The sequence below is a fragment of the Apostichopus japonicus genome, chromosome 3 (assembly GCF_037975245.1).
Source record: "Apostichopus japonicus isolate 1M-3 chromosome 3, ASM3797524v1, whole genome shotgun sequence".
NCBI lineage: Eukaryota > Metazoa > Echinodermata > Holothuroidea > Aspidochirotida > Stichopodidae > Apostichopus > Apostichopus japonicus.
The window spans coordinates 13861693-13882609 of record NC_092563.1 but is presented as its reverse complement, the minus strand read 5'-3'; the positions used below and the strand labels follow the sequence as shown (position 1 = coordinate 13882609).

General features: G+C 36.8%; 2 protein-coding genes across 2 annotated transcripts; one reads left to right on the top strand and one right to left on the bottom strand.

Annotated features, from left to right (window-relative positions):
* Window positions 1-29: 29 nt before the first annotated feature.
* On the top strand, window positions 30-13721 carry LOC139963950 (N(6)-adenosine-methyltransferase subunit METTL3-like). The gene is made up of 16 exons (XM_071965212.1): window positions 30-279; window positions 1464-1555; window positions 2122-2202; window positions 2564-2637; window positions 3700-3763; window positions 5223-5290; window positions 5747-5873; window positions 7078-7168; window positions 7975-8045; window positions 8281-8317; window positions 8652-8707; window positions 9311-9421; window positions 10033-10220; window positions 10966-11113; window positions 11354-11532; window positions 12530-13721. The coding sequence occupies exons 1-16, from the start codon at window positions 180-182 to the stop codon at window positions 12651-12653; spliced, it is 1611 nt and encodes a 536-aa protein (XP_071821313.1). The 5' UTR covers window positions 30-179; the 3' UTR covers window positions 12654-13721.
* A 170-nt stretch (window positions 13722-13891) lies between these two features.
* On the bottom strand, window positions 13892-20842 carry LOC139963957 (NADH dehydrogenase [ubiquinone] flavoprotein 2, mitochondrial-like). The gene is made up of 7 exons (XM_071965220.1): window positions 20701-20842; window positions 18591-18650; window positions 17798-17860; window positions 17001-17188; window positions 15752-15849; window positions 15057-15243; window positions 13892-14584 (listed from the first exon to the last, which is right to left on the bottom strand). Exons 1-7 carry the CDS (start codon window positions 20737-20739, stop codon window positions 14491-14493), a joined length of 729 nt encoding a protein of 242 aa, XP_071821321.1. The 5' UTR covers window positions 20740-20842; the 3' UTR covers window positions 13892-14490.
* Between the last annotated feature and the right edge of the window lie 75 nt (window positions 20843-20917).

Below are 20917 nucleotides of genomic sequence, written 5' to 3'. Positions count from 1 at the left end.
ATGTAGCACAATTTTAGAGTATTTTCTGGTTACGGAATTCGGCTATACACCAAATCCTTGTTTTAAGCGTTGGACCCATTCCACGACATTGTATTGTAGTTGCTTGAGTAAAAGAAAATATTGTAGTTGTGACTTGTGCCTACGTTTCTACAAATTTTAGTCCTACCAAGTTCACGGAGATGTCGAGCACAGGTGACATCGAAGCGATAAAGCAAAGGAGAGAGAATTTGAGAGATAAAATAAAGAGGCGAAAACAAGAATTACAAACTTTAGGTGTTGGTAAGGAAAGATTTGGTAACTAACTTACCCCATCCAGTACCTTAGTCCTCAGGCTGTTAGCCATGAACAATGTTTCAAAGCTTGTGGGAAGTCCCACAGTTTACATTTCAAGCTGTAATATGGCTTTTGGCTACAGTAAATGTAAACAGGAATAGGAAGTAAAATATTCAATAATTCAATATGTACATTTAATGTGAAGCTGGCATAGAATTATGTACTTCTGTGCACAGTAGTGAATACATTGACCGATGCAAACATGACGTAGGAACTAGGATATGTTCATAATTTCGTCTACGGAAGCCAATACGGTGCAGTTGCTTTCAAACGTGTATCACTGTAGGATTTTGTAAACACTGCATGTTAATGGATTAGTTCTGCTTCAAATCCTTTCCTTAAAAATGCCGGACATACAGAACATGCTTCCGGCAAGAGGTCATGCCAGATCGAAGACAGTGTAGTGAACTGCCGGACTGTACGGTCTAACTCCGGACATCTGACTACCCTATGATTTCCACAATAGTTACAGTAGTCACTAGCCATAAGCCTAGGTATAGACAAACAGGCCACAGGAATCAACAGTCATGCTTGTTGCCCTATTAATTGTATTGTGATAGTGGTGAAAGCAATTTGCTAGTTGGTCTACATACTATTTACTTGGTTGGACCACAATGCATTGTTCTAGGCCTAACTCAAATTGGCAGCAAAAATAGAACCGAAGCTCATTGGACATCTGGTCAACAAGAGTTTGTTGTTTTTAATTTAGTGAAAGAAAGCTAAACAAATTGTATTAATGGATGTATCAAGGTAGTTGGTTGAACATACCTACCTGGTCTGTACAATACATTAAGAAACTATACTTGACTAAAGTTTTTGCTTATACAATATGTTCACATCGACTCCATCTTAAACAATGTTGTTGCAGGTTATCTGTCGCTGGTAAGACATAGAGAAGAGTAAATTGTGAAGGTTAATGAAAGAGATTTTACTCTGTATGCAACTTAGAATCAGTTTTACTAGTTGTTGGCGCGATCAAACTTTACCGATTCAGATTCTTAAACCAACAACACAAAGAATACTGACTGACTCTGACTCTTAACAATTCTATCGAAACACTAGTAAAGTATATGTGCAGTGTTCTGCTGGTCTGTATACAGCGTAAAATTTGATCGTTCTTTTTTCGCCAGAATCATCTCCTAACCCTGCATCTGCTAATACAAGTTCCTCAGCAGTCTCAAAGACAGACAAGAATCAGTCAGACAGTCCACTTTCAAAAGAAGTAAGTTTTTTTTTGCATAGATTTAAAGTCACAATATGTAATGTTCAATCATATTCTATGCTCACTTCAAATCTGTTTGAAACTGTGTAAAACATTTATGTGAAGAAATGTCTTCAGTTCTTTGATTGGACTTTTGTTAATTAAAGCCAAGTAGTTCAGCCAACTAATAAACTACGATGTTTTATGGGATTCCTAATTAGCATGACAAACAAAAGAAAAGCTGCTTTAAATCATTGCATGACTTTGTTGATTTGTACGGCATGTAGTGTAAGACTTATACTACATGCTTATTGGTGTTATTGTTATGTTCACTTACCCTTTATTGTTATGTTAATGTTTGTGTGGGGTATACCTTGCAGCTGGTGTACTGCACTGCTGTATGCAGTTCAGTGTTGGAGGAAATACAGTTCAGTTCTGCACTCACTACCAAGCTGTCAACATCTCTTCTATTGTGCCTTGTCCATCCATAGCTTTAAGTTGTAGTGTAACTTTGGTTCATATCTGTTAATAAATATTTATTAATATATTAATATATATTTTTGTAATACCTTTTTTTGTTTTTCCAGACTGAAAACAAAATTTTTCAACAAATTGCAACTCTTGAACTTCCAGCACAAATTTCATCATTGCATAGTGCAATAAATGAGGTAATAATTTATAATACTTTATTATAAAATTATTGAAGCTTGAGATTAAAGTAAACAGGTGAGAGAAGAAAACTTTAAAGTGTGCAACTTTCATTTTTATGGAACAAGTGTTCTTATTCCTTGCTACTTCTAGGGAGTCGCATTTCAGTATATAACCATATCAGATATGCATGTTTAATTTCCAGTCAAGGGGTTGCAACTGATTGAAGTCAATGCATCAAATTGCTAGACATCTGGCCATCCTAGGCCTCCCTGCCTGAAAGAAAGCCATAACCCAACACAAAATACAGCCTTATGCTCTCACTGACTATATATACTTGCTTTAAGTCAACATTATTGTTTCTTGCCTTGCCTTCTGAAGGTCACAGATGAAGAAATTTCTTTGGAGAGGGCAGAAAAGATAGTTCTTAAATTTGAGGAGGATGGATATTTCAGGTAAGGGAATGTTATAATTTATTTTTAAATATCAAATTGCTGTAATAAAATTTGCTGTCTGTCTGGAATGATCACTTGAAATCAGTTGAAATTCCCCATCTTGGGATCAGCTAGGATGCTGTACGTGTTTAATGTTACTGTACACTGTTGAGAATTAATTTCTTATTTTACCCTTCATCCATTGAGAGAGTCATACTGGCAGTCACATTAACTCACAGGGTTGTAAAGGCTTTGAAGACTCGTCCCAAACCGCGTGCCGTACTCTGAAAAAGTTAACTTTCCGTTGCTTGCAACTGAAGTTTTTTTGTTGTCGTAACAAAATGCAGAGAGTAATGAAACGTGATACCTTGTTATCTTTTATCTAGCCCTGAGATTTCCATCGCTGCTTTGTACACTGTGCTGTGGGTATTGACCGTAGCTATATGTATTGACTGTACACTAGTGTCTAATTACTGACGGTAGCAAGCTGTGTGTGTATTTTCTGGGATCGATGGTGGTGTCTAACACTTCTGTTACACCTCATTCGAAACTAGGTCAGTTTACCGGCATGAGATGTTTCTTTGTGCGCGAGTCTTCACACCCTTTAAAGGATATTTTGGTCCCAGGCAGTGTGACACTTTGACATGTAGCTGAAGTAGCAGCTTCCAAAGGAGACAAGTTATTGCCCATTGCAAGGTGAAAACCCCATCTGAATATCTGCTGCCTCCTAACTGTAGATATGGATAGAAGCAGTTGGCATATGTACTTTATAAACTTTCTTACTTCATTGTACGTGATTTTTGGATGCCTTTTTTTGCACATGTTTTTCAATAGGCTGCACAAAATAATTGCTGTTTACTCATGCTGGAAATGTGATACAGTTGTCCTTGAAATGCCCATGATATTGGAGGAGAATTTCAAGCTGGAATCATTGGGATCCCCAAAGGCCCAAGTTGCACCAGCTCTGGAGTTTCAAATGATGTGAAAATTGTTACCATATTTTAATATTTTGTTAATATGTTTCTATTTCAGTTGAATTTTAGATGCAATGCATCAATCTCTTTGATTTCTTTTGTCCTACAGGACTGATAAATTTGGAAAAGATGCAACATCTAACCTGACTCTAATCTCTGTCGATAAACAGAAGGTAAAAGTAATACTTGGATATGAAATAGGTGGCCTACAGTAATCGGTTACAACATTGGAAGGTTTGATTTAATGAAATGGGTTAAATTAGTTATAGACCATGTAGCCATCTAAAAGTCTTGGATAATCTTTCAGTACTTAAAGGCATTGAAGACTAGCCCCAAAACCGCGTGCCGCCTCTGAAAAAAGTTAACTTTCCGTTGCTTGCAAGTGAAGTTTTTTTCTTGTCGCTACAAAATGCAGACAGTAATGAAACGTGATACCTTGTTATCTTTTATCTGGACCTGAGATGTCCATCGCTGCTATGTACACTGTGGTGTGTATTGACCGTAGCTGCATTTATTGACTGAACACTAGTGTCTAATTACCTACGGTAGCAAGCTGTGTGTGTATTTTCTGGGATCGATGGTGGTGTCTAACACTTCTGTTACACCTAATTCGAAACTAGCTCAGGATTACCGGCATCAGACGTTACTTTGTGGTCGAGTACCTTCACTCCCTTTAAGTTGTGGCAAAATTGCTATTTTTGAATAAGCCTTGCGAGAAGATCACTTATTTTTTTGCAAGTATGTACTATGAACCTTTCCATATCCCGAATAATTTTAAAGATGATTCGTTAAATTCAGGATTTGTTTCCAGATGCCCTTCAACTTCAGGATGAAATTTTTAACGCCTCTGTCATAATTAGCCAAAAAATTAATAAATTTGGGGTCCAGATACAGCTGCCATTATGAAGATATTATGAGCAGTTCACCAGAGACCCCTACATCAACAATGCATCATGTTTCCTTCCAGGGGAGTGAGTCATATCTCTCTGGACTCATTTATGATGTACAAGTTCTTGTAAATTATGAAATGTATGTGATTGTTAAAGGAGTTTTTCAGTGATGGATGATCATGTGACACGTACAGGGGAAACAACATCATCCTCAAAGTTCACATTCAGACTAAACATTTTCACAATCTTGAGGTTGTGTTCACATCGACTCTTAATGGTTCAGAATTGATGTTTAATGGTCTGAACCCCAGGTATTGTTCTTTTGGAGCTAACTTACTCTTGAGGGATAAATCGTTTATATCTCCAATACAAACAGATGAGAGTAGGTAGCCTGTGATGTCATCATGGCCTATGTTCTTCAAATTCTTTCACTTTTCTGTATAATTTTATTGTTTAATTTTTCTTGAAATCTGAGACAGAATGATTTTTCTTAGCTGTAAGTGCACCCTGAATTCAAAGGGGTTTCATCAAAATGTGAATTTCCAATTTAAGGATATGATTTTCTTCGGTAGATAAGTCATATCTATAAAATGAAAGAGAGTTTCTTACTACAAGGGTTGAGTCATCTAGTCCACTGCCTTATCTATAGATGTAAAATCTTTCTTATGATGAATTTTATTTATTATTTGACAATGACTGACACAGAGTTGCATTTGCTTTTGTCTTTTCTGGAATACTTCAGATATCTGGACTGACAGGTCCGTCAAAGACCGGACAGAGTTCTCATTCTCTCAAGAGAAAGCGGGAGGAGTAAGTTTTTGTAAATAACATTCATTGATTGGTTTGTTGGTTGGTTTGTTGGTTTGTTTGCTTATTTATTTATAATATTTATTTATTTATATGGATGATTGCTATGCCGAATGATTGAGACGCACTAATAGACCTGTTATCTCAGGATAGTACTAGAAACATCAGTCTATATTGAAATCAAAAGTGTGCCAAACATGGGTATCGGAACTGAAGCGTAAGCAATACTTTCCCACATCCATCAAATGTCCAAATCCATGTAATGTCCATATCCATGTAAATGTCTTTTTTTTTCATAGTTTTGCAAGAAAATGGAAGGTTTTCAAGACTTTGTCATTACCGGTGATGATAATGGAAGAGTCATTTTGACATAGTTATTATTGATATTAAGTAGTTTTTACTTTAAGGATGTCCTACTTACTGTCATCTATTCCAACTAACTTCTCTTCTTGTTCTTAGCTCCCCTGGCAGAGATGAGAATGTCCCTCTGGCTAAGGCACAGATGACCTCATCTAAGGTGAAGCCCAAGGCAGAAGAGGACAGTGTTGAGAGCCTGCTTCTATCAACAACATTTAAAGAACAAGAGGTAACTATGAACAAAATGCATTCTTTGAAGGATAGGAGCATCCACAGGACATATTTCCCTTTCTTGGGTCCGTGAATGTGTCTCCAATCAACAATGAATCAATTTATTGCTGCCATTGAAAAATATTGTAATGTTCAAGAGCTCTTTAGTCTTAACTTAATGTTATGTAAAGAGACCATGATATAAAATTAACATATCAATTTAAATATAAAATTTAGTTTAAAAACATCAATATTTTTATGCAAGGAATTTGGTAAGTGAATACCATGGTCTTGTAGACATAACTGCATATTATCATTTTATTAATAATGAATTTTATGGATACCTTATTTTAATGACACAGCAGATGTAAAGGTACAGTTCCATCAACATAATTGTATGACATGCTACCACTCCAGCCTGACAAGAGGGTGGTAAGGGTGGGCACAGTACCAGGGCCTGGGGTCAATTAGGGTGCCTGGGATATATGGGATCAAGTATAACGTATTCTCATTTCACTGTATCATAAATTTATGAGGCTTAATAAAGGTGGCTTAGTGACATAATTGTCCTTGAAGCCAGACCTGGCTGTGATATTTACCAAATACAATAATGTAACAAATACATTCCATGCTCAAGACAGGTCTTTTTGTGTCTGTCATTACACTCCTTGTAAAATGAAATATATCCATTATTTGAATTGTGAAGAAAACAAAAGTAAACCCCCCCCAAACCCCCATCCCTCTCCCCCCCCAATAAAAACTATATATATTCATATTTCAAAATGATCAAGTCATTGGTTAGTGCGAAGTATGTGTGCGTGATTTTGGAGATTTGAATTGTGAAGAAAACAAAAGTAAACCCCCCCAAACCCCCATCCCTCTCCCCCCCAAAAAACTATATATTCATATTTCAAAATGATCAAGTCATTGGTTAGTGCGAAGTTTGTGTGTGTGATTTTGGTTCGCATAGTACAGTTAGTACAGCATGCAATGTTAACATCATACCAAAAAAAAAGTTTAATTTATCATTTTTAATAATTTTACAAACTTTGTGCTAAAGACAATTACAGACCAATCCTGTCTGACCAGTGGAAGAATCTCACACTTTCAAAGAATATTTCATTATTTCTGGAAATTGTTAATCATAACAGCAATCATATGCAATGTTGCTGTTTGTTCATGTGTACAAAATAATCTATTTCTATCTCTCTCTCCTCTTCCAGAGTAAAGAAATGGGCAAGGAGCTGTTTGACCTGCTGAGCGTACCAACGGTCAAGGAACAGTCGTTGGCCGAGAAATTTAAGTCAAAGGAAGGTGAGAAATTATATGTCACCTATGAAGTGGATTAATAGCAGCTTTATGAATTAATAAGGGGTTAATCAACGGTCTAGCGTGCGTTACTCACAGGATTAATGCACGATCGGGGGATAATGCAAGCGATGCATGAGGGCGGAGCCCGAGTGCATCCAGCGATAGCATTAACACCCGGAGTGCATTAATCATGTGAGTAACGCACGCTAGACCGTTGATTAACCCCGTTCATTCATACACTACCATTTTTGTGGGGGAAAAATCATAAAACAAAACATTTTTGGTTACATATAACCAAAGATTTATTAAAGTGATGCCCCGTAATTTTACCGTTCGTTACTCACAGGATTAACCACGGTCAGCTGACCTGAATGGACCAATAGGATTTATGAATCTTTACTAAGTATGAATGAAATGCTGATTAATTTTTTATTTTATGCTAACACATGATATTGAAAGTCTGTTAACAATGCATTGATACTCAATTTTCATTCAAAGAATGACTGAAGCAAAAGTTGATGTATTTTTCAATTTGTAATTTGCATGTGATGTGTAATGATACTAGTCTGAAAAATGACTGCATGGGCAATAAAAAAATAAAAAATATCGAAGTGGAATCAAAAGTCAAATAGTCACTCAGTTGGTGGGAGAAATCTAGGGGGGGGGTGTCTTAGTTTGATTTTTATAAACGTATTAACCATAATACAGTTTCTTTTCATGTGGAACAGTGGGTTATGAGACCCATTTTATATCTGCTTTCAAATTGTTAAACTTTTCAATTTTGTTTCCGTTCTTTTATTATTTTGAAGGATCTGTGAGGGAATTTTGTTCCAGAGGAACAAGAGAAGAATGTAGTAAAGTTAAGCCCTCCTGTGATAAGGTAAGGAAAAGTTGCTACTTTAATTTAGCCCTTTTATAATGTCCCCCCCCCCCATCCCTCCTCACCCTGTCTCTTCCCTGCAAGTCATACTTTACAGTTGAAGTGAAAAGTATCAATTGTTTGAAATTTTTTTTTAAAAAAAGGAAACTTTTGTCATTGCTGAGTAAGAATCAAAAGTGAAGGGTGTAGTGATAAGTTGATCAGTTTTGTTTCTTTGTTTTTTTTTTTGTTTCAGCTCCATTTTAAGAGAATTATCAAAGATCACACAGATGGTAAGTGCATACAAACTAACTACAATAATATTTAAGTGGATTTTGTTTTTAACTTGCACTGGCATGTGTCCATCTATGATGACATGATCTTTAAACAATAAACAAGGAGATTTTTTTTTTGGAGAATTTTAATTTCTGGAATGTTTCTAATAAACCAACATTTAATTAAATTGAAATTAAAATCTATCATCTAGAGGTAGTTGGTCTGACCACCATTTGTAGTCATTTTGTTGGGAAGATTAGATGACATACAATAATCTCTTATGTCACATATAGGTTAATTGTAGAAGATCTTTTCAAATTGATTGCTTTATTTATCCTTTCTTCATTTCAGAATCATTGGGTGACTGCTCCTTCCTGAACACTTGCTTTCATATGGACACCTGTAAGGTAATGATTACTACATTATGTAAAAGCATTATCAGACGTTGCAGCTGTCCACCATTAGAATTCTTCCAAATAGTGAAAGAATTCATATGACCAATGAACTCTTCTTGGGTTGGTTCTGAGTAACAAAGCATTTATCTGCTTCATTTGTTTAATAAGTTATTGAACTGTCATTGCCAAACCTCAGAGATAAAAAACAACCTCCCAGCTTGAATACTCTGGTTTCATATGTCCTTACACATGTGTCCTGACCTCAGTCTAGAAATACTTAGGTTGGGAGAAGCGTTTTGCTTCAGTAGCACTTTGGATCTCACATAGACACAATTTCATGCTTGAACAGACCAATATAATTTTTAGAACTGTTGAAGGCTAGGGATGTAGAACAATCCATTCTGAGACTTTTTTTTATTTATTTATTTATAATAGATCATAAGCTGCACATAAATATTGGGAGTAAGTAAACAATATTTCAGATCATGGGGTGCTCTACTTGATGGTACGCAACGTCTGCAAGATACTGTGGACACTAGCCACACACAAGAGAAGAAATCACTTTTAATGATAGCTACAGTAAATCATCGCCTTTCCCTTGTTTTTCTCTTTCAGTATGTCCATTATGAAGTTGAGAACTCTACCACTCCAGTGGAGAAGATAGTTGCATCTCCAGCTAAAACGACCGAAAGGAGAGATAGCAAGTTAACCATGCTACCAGCACAGGTAACTGAATGGTTACCAATCCCTACACCCATTTGTCAAATTCAGTAATAAAATACTTTTAACCAGGAAATGATAGATATTGACATGATAAAGTAAAGCTTAGTCAGCATTTGACACTATTTCACACTGAAATCCACAAAAAAAAAGAACATTTCTTGAGACTGACTAGTCAAGTTTTAGTTCAGAATAAAGAAGGAAGTGTCTGGGCGAGAAAATGTTTAATATCCATCAGACTCATTAGTTACTCTCTTCAAGTAACAATTATTCGGTGAATATATCTATGAGGGGTATCATTATATTGGGCTAATGGTAATCTTCAATAATTTATCTTAATGTAATTCTCGACAAAGTTAGCTCAATTACTGAAAATGATCATACCACACTAAAGAAGCTCCTTTCTAAGGACGCTATGTCCACAGAGATCTTTACATAACATTTCAAGTTCAACATTACCATATAGGCCAGTAAGTGTTCCAGCCCCCCCCCCCCCCCCCAAAAAAAAAAGAGTAAAGTAAAGTAGTTTGGTTATACTGAAATTAACTAACTCCCTCAAATTTACTAAAAATATCTGTCTGAAGTTTTATTTCTTTTCATATTCATTAAACTTTTAGTGGATCCAGTGTGATATCAGGTACCTGGATAAATCAGTGCTAGGTAAATATGCTGTGATCATGGCAGATCCACCCTGGGATATTCACATGGAGTTACCCTACGGTACCATGCAGGACGACGAGATGAGGAAACTAGGCATACCGAGCATACAAGACGATGGCTTTCTCTTTCTCTGGGTCACTGGCAGGTAAAACATTATATTTTAGACAATTATATAGCTGTTCTAGTAGCCTTGAATCATATATTATGGAGTCACAATGTAGAGGGCAAGGAAAATGAGCAATTTGAATGTCAATGGTATTGGAATTTCATCCTCTACCCATCCTCTACTCATCCTCTGCCCTCTTATTTTGCGTTCCTGGAGGAGTCTCTGGAACAACCCTTCCTGAAGGATTCTCTGGAACAATCATTCCAATTCTACCAAACTGTTTTTGAGAGTAGCTTGAAGTAGGAAGTGGTTATTGCATCATTAAATTAAATTTAAACCTAGTTTGCCGTTAGTGTTCAAATATTAGACAGAAAACAGACACACTTAGTCCGTGGCAGACTACCACACATCATATGGTAATGGAACTCTTGTACCATGCTGTACCTCATTACCCCCGAAGCAGTGGTCCTCAATTGATGTTCCTACGTAGACCAGAGAAAAAGATCGAATGGGGTAAATTGCGGGACAGAATAAAAAATCTCACTATAGCTAGATTGGGCAATATAAAGTGTACGCTGGTAGGATGTCCAAGCCTAAGGCCCCCAGGAGTCCGCATACCCAAGTAGTCCAAGGTTGTGGGACAATATATAGTATAGTGAGGTGCATCGAAGTGTTTCATGGGCTGGATTCTGCATGTGGGTCGCCTTTTCAGAATCCCTCCTCTAATGGATCTGGTATGCAAGTATTTTGTTAAATACTTGTCCTTCCATTTGTTTTTTTCCAGAGCCATGGAACTTGGGAGAGAGTGTTTGAGGTTGTGGGGATACAAACAAGTAGAGGAACTCATCTGGGTCAAGACAAACCAACTTCAAAGATTGATCCGAACCGGAAGGACAGGACATTGGCTGAACCACGGCAAGGAGCACTGCCTGGTAATGATTAATATCATCTTGCTTGAAGCGATCAATATCTGGATTTATCCAAATTATTTCTCACATAAACTTAAACAAACAATGGGATATTGCCATGCTGGTTTTGCCTGATTTTATTTCACACTTTGTTCCCATCTTATTTTTTAAACGGTGCCTCTCCCCCCTCCCTCCTCTCCCAACAAGAAACCACAAAACATTCTTTGGAAAATAATCAGCAGTCATTTTGTCTTCTTGCCTTAGGTTGGCATAAAGGGTAACCCAGAGGGGTACAACAAAGGCTTGGACTGTGATGTCATTGTTGCCGAAGTCAGACAAACCAGTCATAAACCTGACGAAATCTATGGATTGATCGAGAGGCTGTCACCGGGAACGAGAAAGATAGAATTCTTTGGCAGAATGCACAATGTTCAACCAAATTGGTAAGAAAGAAAGATATGTTTTGCCCATTTTGTTTGTTTGAAAGAGTTTCATATACTCAAGGGTATAGCATTATAGCTGGATATTTCCTTATAACAATCGTAGCTATTACATGAAAGTATGAAGAACCAAGAAGAATTGCTTGATGATACCAAAATGCAGGGGAAGACTGCCTTGGCCAGTTAATGTCACCATGAATGCTTTTGAACACTGAGATAGCAACTTTAACTGATATTCCAAATATATATGTATATATTCCCAGAATAAAATCATTGTGGGAGGGGAGGGAGGGGGAGGGAGTGGGTTAAGTGTACCCCCAACTGACAGACAGAATATTACAAAAGTCTTTTTTGTACAGTACATAAATATATAACATGTGTATGCAATGCGACCTAAACAATTAAAAACTCTGTCATTGTTTCCAAAGTTGCAAGATATAGCACCATTTTTGCATCTAAGCATACTCCACTTTACTTAAATTACTCAAAGGGGAGGGTGCCTTCCACACCCTCTACAACATAACAACTTAACCCCCCCCCCCCTCCGCCCACAGTACAAAAATGATGGCCGTACCCCTGGTGCTGGTACATCATGTAATTTAAACAGCCGAAGGATTTTGGTTGCTTTATAGGTATCGTAGACACAGGAAACTTGATCAAATGGAACAAGACCCTATGAGTGAATTATGTTTAAATGGTGGTGCTACTAATGAAATTATTAAAATCATTTGTTGACATCCACACAGACAAGCAATTTATGTGCTATGTAATATGACAACAATTGGCTTTGAAAAATCTTGTATGGAAGTTTCTTTGGAGGTGAGATAACCTTATGGTGCTTCTGCTGATAATGTCAAGTGGACAGTTTTTGGTGGAAAGAACTCTTCTGGTAATTGCACAGTTTATTGGATCAGACTATTGAAATGTTATTCTGTCACGGATGATATTAGTGACGTTCATTCATTCATCCATTTGGAATTTTTTGTTCCATTCTCCCCAGGGTCACTTTGGGAAACCAGCTAGATGGCGTCCATCTGGTGGAACCGGAATTGATCAAAAAGTTTCAAGAAAAGTACCCGGATATGAACGCAATGAAACCACCGACAAGTTTAGGACCGAGTTAGAAATGAGAGAATTACTGTATCAGAAGGAGAGGAAGTGATCTGCAAGGACCTTATTTAGAAATCAAATGGACTGTTGCATGGTTACCTGGAAGTAATGTGCACCTACTTGGGATTAGGCAGTGTAGTGAGGATCATGAATAATGCATACAACTTTCACCGTCATTTATTGGTGCTTTGGTCCTGTATTGTTTACATGCTCATCCTTTGCCGGTGACTCCTGATGTTTTGTTAAAGCCACTCATGATTCCTAAGAACTCACAAAAAGAAAATAGAGTATGATACCCAGGGTTTATTTTTGTAATGTCTTTAGCTTTTTCTGATATATAGTAATGTCTTTGTATGAGATGGAGTGTTGTCTTTGTGTGAGATATTTGTGATGAGGTGTTCTCATGTAAATCAAAAGTGAGACAAGGGATGGTCCAAAGCTCAACCCAAAATGATGGAAGCCATTTTGAAAGAGACACTGGTTTCCAAGGAAACCAAAATGACTTTTCAAACCCTAATCCATTTTTGTTGATGATTATTAATACTATTACCACTGTGATTAACAAAATGACCGGCTTTGATCTACATTTATCATAGTTTTGTAATTATGTGTTTCTTAAAACCATGTCTTGTCACAGATAACTAGTTACCTCTGAGTCTCATTATTTCTGTGTGGTTATGAGAGTTTGACTACTCTACCAGCGAGTTCTTTTATCCTATCCAATATCTTTGAATTCCACAATAAAATGAAGTTGTCTGATGCAATGTTCCTAATGTTGGTCAACTTAATTTAATAGAATGCAATTCAAGGTACATTATCATAAATTCTTTAGGCTGTATGCAATCATAATTGCTCAAATTTCTGCCAAAGTGATATTTTCCAGATTCCATTTCTGGGAGTTGATTGCAACAGTGGTAAAGACATGTAATCATCCCGAGCTCATGTCATGTTATGTAATATTCATGCACATTAATGTTGCTGTCTTCATTTGACTTGTTATATGTAAAGACATCTCAATTGGAAAAGTTGTCTCTATGTCACCTATGGTGCCGTTTTGATAAAATAAAATGATTTTTTTAGTACCTAATTTTCGTTTTGGCTTTATTCAGTGTCAGAAGTATCTGGGCCCTGTACAGAGATAGCTCGTGCAAGGAGTATAGTGTACTATGTCACACAATATTAGAATATTCACTTTGGTCAGAACAATTTTAGATGAGGAGTCAACTCTATAAAACATACAACACAAAATTGTTAAAGAATTGGTACTTTTATTTCAAGTCAGAGAATTTCTTGCAACGTGCAACCATAGGACCAGGGTTTCTTTCAAACTGGGGGAGAGATGATACCATCATTCAACATAAACATTTTAGAACATGTCACTTGTATAAGTCCCACAGCCAACATGTATAGAGGTATATGTGACACACAAAACACATCACACCTGTGTGCACAGATATTCCAATCTATATCATTATTTCTCTGTGTTTAAGACATGCACTTGTCTGTTATTTTGCAATTCTTCCTCTACGAGATTGATTACTGGAAATGAGAGCAGCTTCAATATACAACCCTTTGACATTATCTTTCCTGCCATATATGTGAAACTTGGGTGGTCTTCATCAATGCAAAGAAAACCCATTAAACTGCAAAACACCTCTGGAAATAAAATAAATGTCCACAAAGATAACCAACTCTCAATTAGGATCCTTATTAAATCAATTCCAATCCAGATATCTTTCAAAAACAAAGTCTCTGCTACCATGAAAATGGTATAAATAACATCTGCACTTCTGAAAGGTTTTGTCACAAGTAACCTCTCCTAATACAGCTCTACTGATACTATACGGTTCATCACAAGTCATCTCGGACACCAAACTCTGGAGGTTTCGGTGCCTCTGTTAATGACGTCAGTCCACCTAGCGGTTCGGAAGCGAAACGCCCACTCCTAAGAAAGAAAACGAGATGCACTTTAATTATGACCTCGTTTATCAATATGGAATAAAATTTATAATACTGCAACATGAACTATATATGAGAGTATCAAGGAAAAAAGCCCAATATCACAAAAGAAGGTAACAAAGGAAGAAACCTGTTGGGAACACATTCAAAGAAAAAAATTGTAATACTTAACTGAGTGGTCTGAAGGAAAAGCAATAAGACTACCTTATTCTTGCAACTATCACCAAAAAATTTCAATTACATATTGAACATAAATTCATTTCATGCAATAGTAATCTAACCCATCAACTGAAGTATTGAAATCTATTGCATATCCCTCTTGATATAGTACACACTAACCACTCCTAAAACTTCAGTTAACTTCAATTGTGGTTTAACGTTACCTTAGGCCTGTTTCTTTTTTTTTTATCATACCAGCGTTTTAAGCCATGAACTATCTAACTGTCATTCTAAGTTACCTTGGGCCTGGTTTTGGTTTTTTGCCAGCTTTTAAGTCATCTAAAATCTCTTCCATGTCCTTGACCTCCAGGTCCTCATAGTAGAAGTCGTTGATCTGTACCATGGGAGCATTGACGCAGGCTCCTAAACACTCCACCTCCGATAATGTAAACAATTTATCTTTGGTGGTCTCACCTACTTTGATTCCTGAAATATGAAAAGATCAGAAATGTCAGATTGTTTCCACAGAAAACATAAAAAATAAAACAAGATATATTTTCTTAATATTCTGTGTAATAGGCAGAGGCTGCATCTCAATTATTCATGATATCTCCATTCATGCTTTTTAAATGTAAAATGCAATAGGCATTTTTTTATCAGATCACATGATCAGTCTAAAGTACAATTTTATTCAAAAATTATTTGGGCTAATCTTGGAATTATTGAATGTGGCCCTACCAGGTTGTAATAAATCTGCCAAATATTCACAAAATAGATAGTCTACTATGTGAAACTCCCTTCCTCTACTCCCTATTTGTGGACCTAGGTCTACAGTATGAAGTTCAATCATGGAGCTTGTAAGTTATCATTTTTACAAGCCAAATCACATCACACTCAGAAATACAAACACAAACATTGTTTTCCTTTTGATTCCATTTGTAATGTAAAATGCATCAAAAAATGCAAACAATAATTACTATGCAAATTAACCAACCTAATTTCCTGATGAGTGTGTCCTTAATGCTGTCTGACCCTCGCAGCATGCAGGGGGTAGTTGTACATATCTGAACGTGATATTTACCGACCGGTTCCCTGGAAAGGTATATGGATCAGAGCAAGAAAATAAATTAACACATAACACTTTCTGGACATTCCTAAACCTTTATTAATTTTAACCATTTAAATCTCATGTTCACCAGAACAGCAAAATATCATCTCTTTTTGTTCCATCCTCTCCCCAGGTACAATAATCCCACAGTCACTCCTCACCTCCTTCCATTTTCATCACACAACAATTAAGAAGCCAGTTCCTCTCCCTCATGGCTTATTAGTAAACTCAACCTTCCATAACTTCTCCAAAAATATGTTGTGTTTTTTTGTGCTAATTCCACCTGAGAAGTAAAATATCCACTAATAAATGTCAACATTCTGCATTGGATATTAATTTTTCTGACAAATAGAGGAAATAAAGTGTCCATCACAGATTGTGATTGGTTTATACAAAATTAAAATTCATCAACTATCTGGGGTGTAAATTGAATTGTTCACACAAATATCCACTTATAAATGTCAACATGACTGCTACTCTTGAGTTTGATAAATGAAGGAAATAAGAATCCATCACAGATTGGGATTGATTGATACAAACTGAATATTCATCTGGGGTGTAAACTAAATTATGCACACAAAGCAGGACACTGAGTCATGCAGTAGACCAAATGTTAGCATCCAATGGCTATGTGTTCTGGGATCTACACACATTCATATTTGAAACCCCAAAACTAACCTAGATGAGATCAATGACCAGCCCTTTTGGTACAGTATCTCTCAAAGAGAACTAACACTGCAGAAGTTAGATTGAAGGGTCATGACTAGCCAACCTAGCACTAACCCTCACAAAAAAACAGATCTGACAAACTATTTGGTAGATTTGGGAATTTTGCTTGATGTCCCAACAGAAGATTGGCTTTTCTCATTAGCTATGTAAAACAGTTGATTGTTCAGCAAAACTTATGCATAACAAATGGTCACTCTGGTTGACTAATTTTTTAGCTTTTGATGCAAAACTAGTTCATCCCACTGGTTATGCTAAGTGAGTTCAACTTGATAATATTTGTCAGATATTTCACCCCCTTCTCCTCCCCCGACTCCAGACCAACAAATTCTCAAAAAGCAGCCCTGCAACACCAACCCATAAGCTTCAATGTATATTCAAACGAGCAACATTTAGTCAACCATCGTACCTGTTAAACATTGTGTAAAAAGTTGCCACTTCGTAGACCCTCATCTTTGGCATCTGAAGGATCTCTGCCACTTTGTTCATGGCAGTGAGAGAGACCCAGCCTTCTTGTCTCTGAGCCAGATCAAGAACGGGGATCACCGCCGCAGCTTCGTGACCGATCGGATAAATAGCGATGATATCCTTCACCCTCTGAATGAAGAGAAGATGAAGAATGAAACAGAGTCTTTCAGAAACAAGTAGAAAATTGCACGCAACAATTTCACTTTTAAATAAGGAGCCGACTGCAATTTGTAACATTACTCCATTTCTCACCAAGTTCACCAGTGTTTAATACTAATGAAACGCTTGTGGTGAACTTAACTTTTCCTTTTCCAAGTGGTGTCATTACCTTTGAAAAAGACGATTCAAATTAAATAAGATTGTTTCAGCCTAAATTCTTATGCGAAAGTATGCTGGGCTAAGTAGCTCTGTACAAAAGTACCATAGGATTAGTAAAGTCTTGATTTTTGTTTCAAAATGTATCTGAATTTCTCAAGAGATTAGTACACATCTGGTCCAACTAAAGGTCAGTTTCTGTTTATTACAAGTGTTTGATGGTTGGACTTACACATCAGACACAACCATCTACTTTAGAGTTGGTCTCATGGCATACCACAAGTACTGTACTGGAAGGGTGAGACCCTATGTACACCAAGAATGATGTATGCATGTCAATGACAATAATATTAATAATCAAAAGTTGTGAATTTAGCATTCAGTAAGATTCTATTTGAATTAATGCAAAAATGCTTTCTTTACCTTCATGTTCTCTGGTGAAAATTCAAAAGGTGTGTTGGGATTGTTCTCTGGTGTGTCTTTATGCTGAAAACAAAAAAGAAAACAGAGAATTAATGACATAAAATGGCCAAATTGTCAATATATTGCAAGGGATGTGTAATTTATCTTCCATAGGATCATTATTCATGTGCACAATGCTTGAAAACTACAACAGCCTCAAAGTTTTCATTGCTGATGTAAAACTGAACAATTCTAGGCAATCAAATTTGACCAACTGATACCTTAGAAGAGGAATACCTCGTCTTCAATTATAACTAAACGTGAAACTTATGCAATTAGTCAACATACTGTACTATACCTTGGGAGGCTTGGGTACTATACAGACCTTAAAGAAATAACTATTAACCATACACATCATTGCCTATACTCATAACAGCACAACAGCAAATAGTAACAAATCTCATCTGCATAAGGCATACTGCTCTGCTCTTTATTTTTCCACCCCTACTCCCCCCTCCCCCTCTTTTGCTGCTTCTGTATACACTGCTAAGTAGAGTGAGTGAGCGCATACTTTCATTTACCACATCATGCTATAATATGGACTGACATTCAAATATATCTATTTCAAGTCCCCTGCGTGTTGTGCTTTCTCCAGTCCATATCTGCTTTATCCCTGCAATCATTCACAAAACAAACAATTAAATTATTCTCCATAACTATGGTGATAAATGGTTTCATTAAAGTAATTGAATTAGTCATTTTTCGTGCTCCAGGATAATTGTCACAAATCAAAATAAAGTCTGCAAGTGCTTACCACAACAAGCTGTTCAGATGCAACAGCTGGTGAGCCATGGAAGTTCCTTAACTGCCTAGCCTGTAAAATGAAGAAGAATGAATACAAATTAAAGGGATGACTACCAATGATGGGATGGGTTGGATGGGATGGGATGGGGGAGGTAGACTTAAAAGGGAGGACTTTACTGACCAATTTGATTTAAAATCTTGAATATCATGTAAATGTTTGATCAGCTTTGTTCAAATAATGAAATAAGACATACAACCTGAACCTGCACCGCTATTCTATCACTGGAAGATCATGATTTACTGTGACCAATTTGTTTTCAAAATAATTAGTTTTGAGCAAATGTGCTAGATACCCACAAGTCAGAGAAATTAACCACATATACATATAGCTTGACCTACAAACCTAAATAGATAATAGATATTAAATAACATTGAAACTATCAAGATGAAATATTCTTAACTAATCTTAGCAACCAAACATTCCTCAAGCCCTTTTTATTTTTATTCCAGGGTATTTTGTGATCATCCATAGCTTACTCGTTCCATACCATCAAAAGTTCAGTCCGGACATAAATGATTTTTCCTAACTGCACATTTCCAGTCAACCACTGATCAACTGCTAGAGGGCAGTGAGTAACAGCAAATTTTGCTGATGTTTTTTCTTCTTTCACTATATGTCCATCCTCTAGTTGAGCCTATTGTAACTTGATTGAGGCCTAACTTATGGCCTTACTTGTGCTATGTTGGTAGCAAACTCAAAATACCACACAACTCCAAAAATGATCCCTGCAAAATACCTAGGGTTTGAAGTCAGCATATTGTTATAAACATGTAGCCTATTGGAGTTTCAGTGAAAAATTAAGTCCAATTCAGCCAGGTATCTAGCCAAGGCCTAGGCTAGCCTTCTTCCAAGTGGCTTCAACTTCCAAGTAATTATTCCACAATGATTAAGAATTGTTAAATGAAAAAAAAAAAGTAGAGAGCACTGTAGTACTTGAGTCAGCCTTGGACTCAAATTTGTCTCATTGGGTTGCCCTGGACTTGGACTTGAGACTGAGTCCAGGCTAGTCCATCAATTTTTTTTCCATTGGAAGATATATTGTTTAGTTCACTCTTTGATCATTATTTTAAGTTTTTTGTGAATACATCTTCCACTTTAGGGATTAAAGGGTTTGAAGAAAAGTCTAATGCCGGTAATCTGACCTAGTTTCGTATGAGGTGTAACAGAAGTATTAGACACCACCATCGATCCCAGAAAATACGCACACAGCTTGTTACCTTTGGTAATTAGACACTAGTGTACATTCAGTACATACAGCTGCGGTCAATACCCACAGCACAGTGTATAAATGATACAGCGATGGACATCTCAGGTCCAGCTAAAAACAATGTATCTCGTTTCATTACTACTGTATCTGCAGTTTGTAGCGACAAGCAGAAAATGTCATTTGCAAGCAACGGAAAGTTAACTTTTGCAGAGCGCCGCACACAGTTTGGGGCCGGTCTTCAATGCCTTTAATCTCAGTGAAGCCAATTTTTTAATTGATTTCTGCTACAAGATTCTTTGGTATATAAACTAAAGTACAGAATCTTCATGTATACATGTATATTATTGGACAAATTGATATACAGTATGAACTACTGATGGAAACAATACAAGCTACACAGGAATTTGAGGTAGTGTGTATAGTTCACAGCCTGGACACAGGCTCAGACTTAGACTCAATGTGCACTGGGCTCAGATTAACCTAAGATTCAGCTTTCGTTAGACTTGGACTGGCTGGAATCGGACCTGCAGTGCTGGACTCCACTGCAGGCATGGAAAAGTCTACAAGTGCAAGCTTTACCTGTCAGATAACATCTACCACAGCACTTATATGTTAACTGACTGACTTGCGAACAGTGTATGGCAAACAATAATCAATATCGTACGTACTGTTCACATAAGCAACCTTCTCGAAATCTGACAAGCAATGAAAATATGTGTAGTGCAGGCCTAGGCATACGCCTACAGTATGTGTATATGTATCCTATCATATATATATACTGCATTGCAGGCTGGGCCTAGCCAAAACCCTTAATTAAGAACATTAGAAAGTTACATGAGTAGGCTTGCTTACCAATTGAGAGCACACTCGTCTTCCAGCCAACGACATCATGATGATGACAATGTTCGTGTCCTGGTAGTATTCCAATGGCTTTTCTGTAGTAGGTCTGCGGTTGCTTTTCTTCGACGTACTGTAGGCCTAGGCCATAAACATTCACACAGTATCTGTTATCCAGGACCACAGTTACATAATAATACCGATATCATACCACGAGTGATCGAGTAAAGCC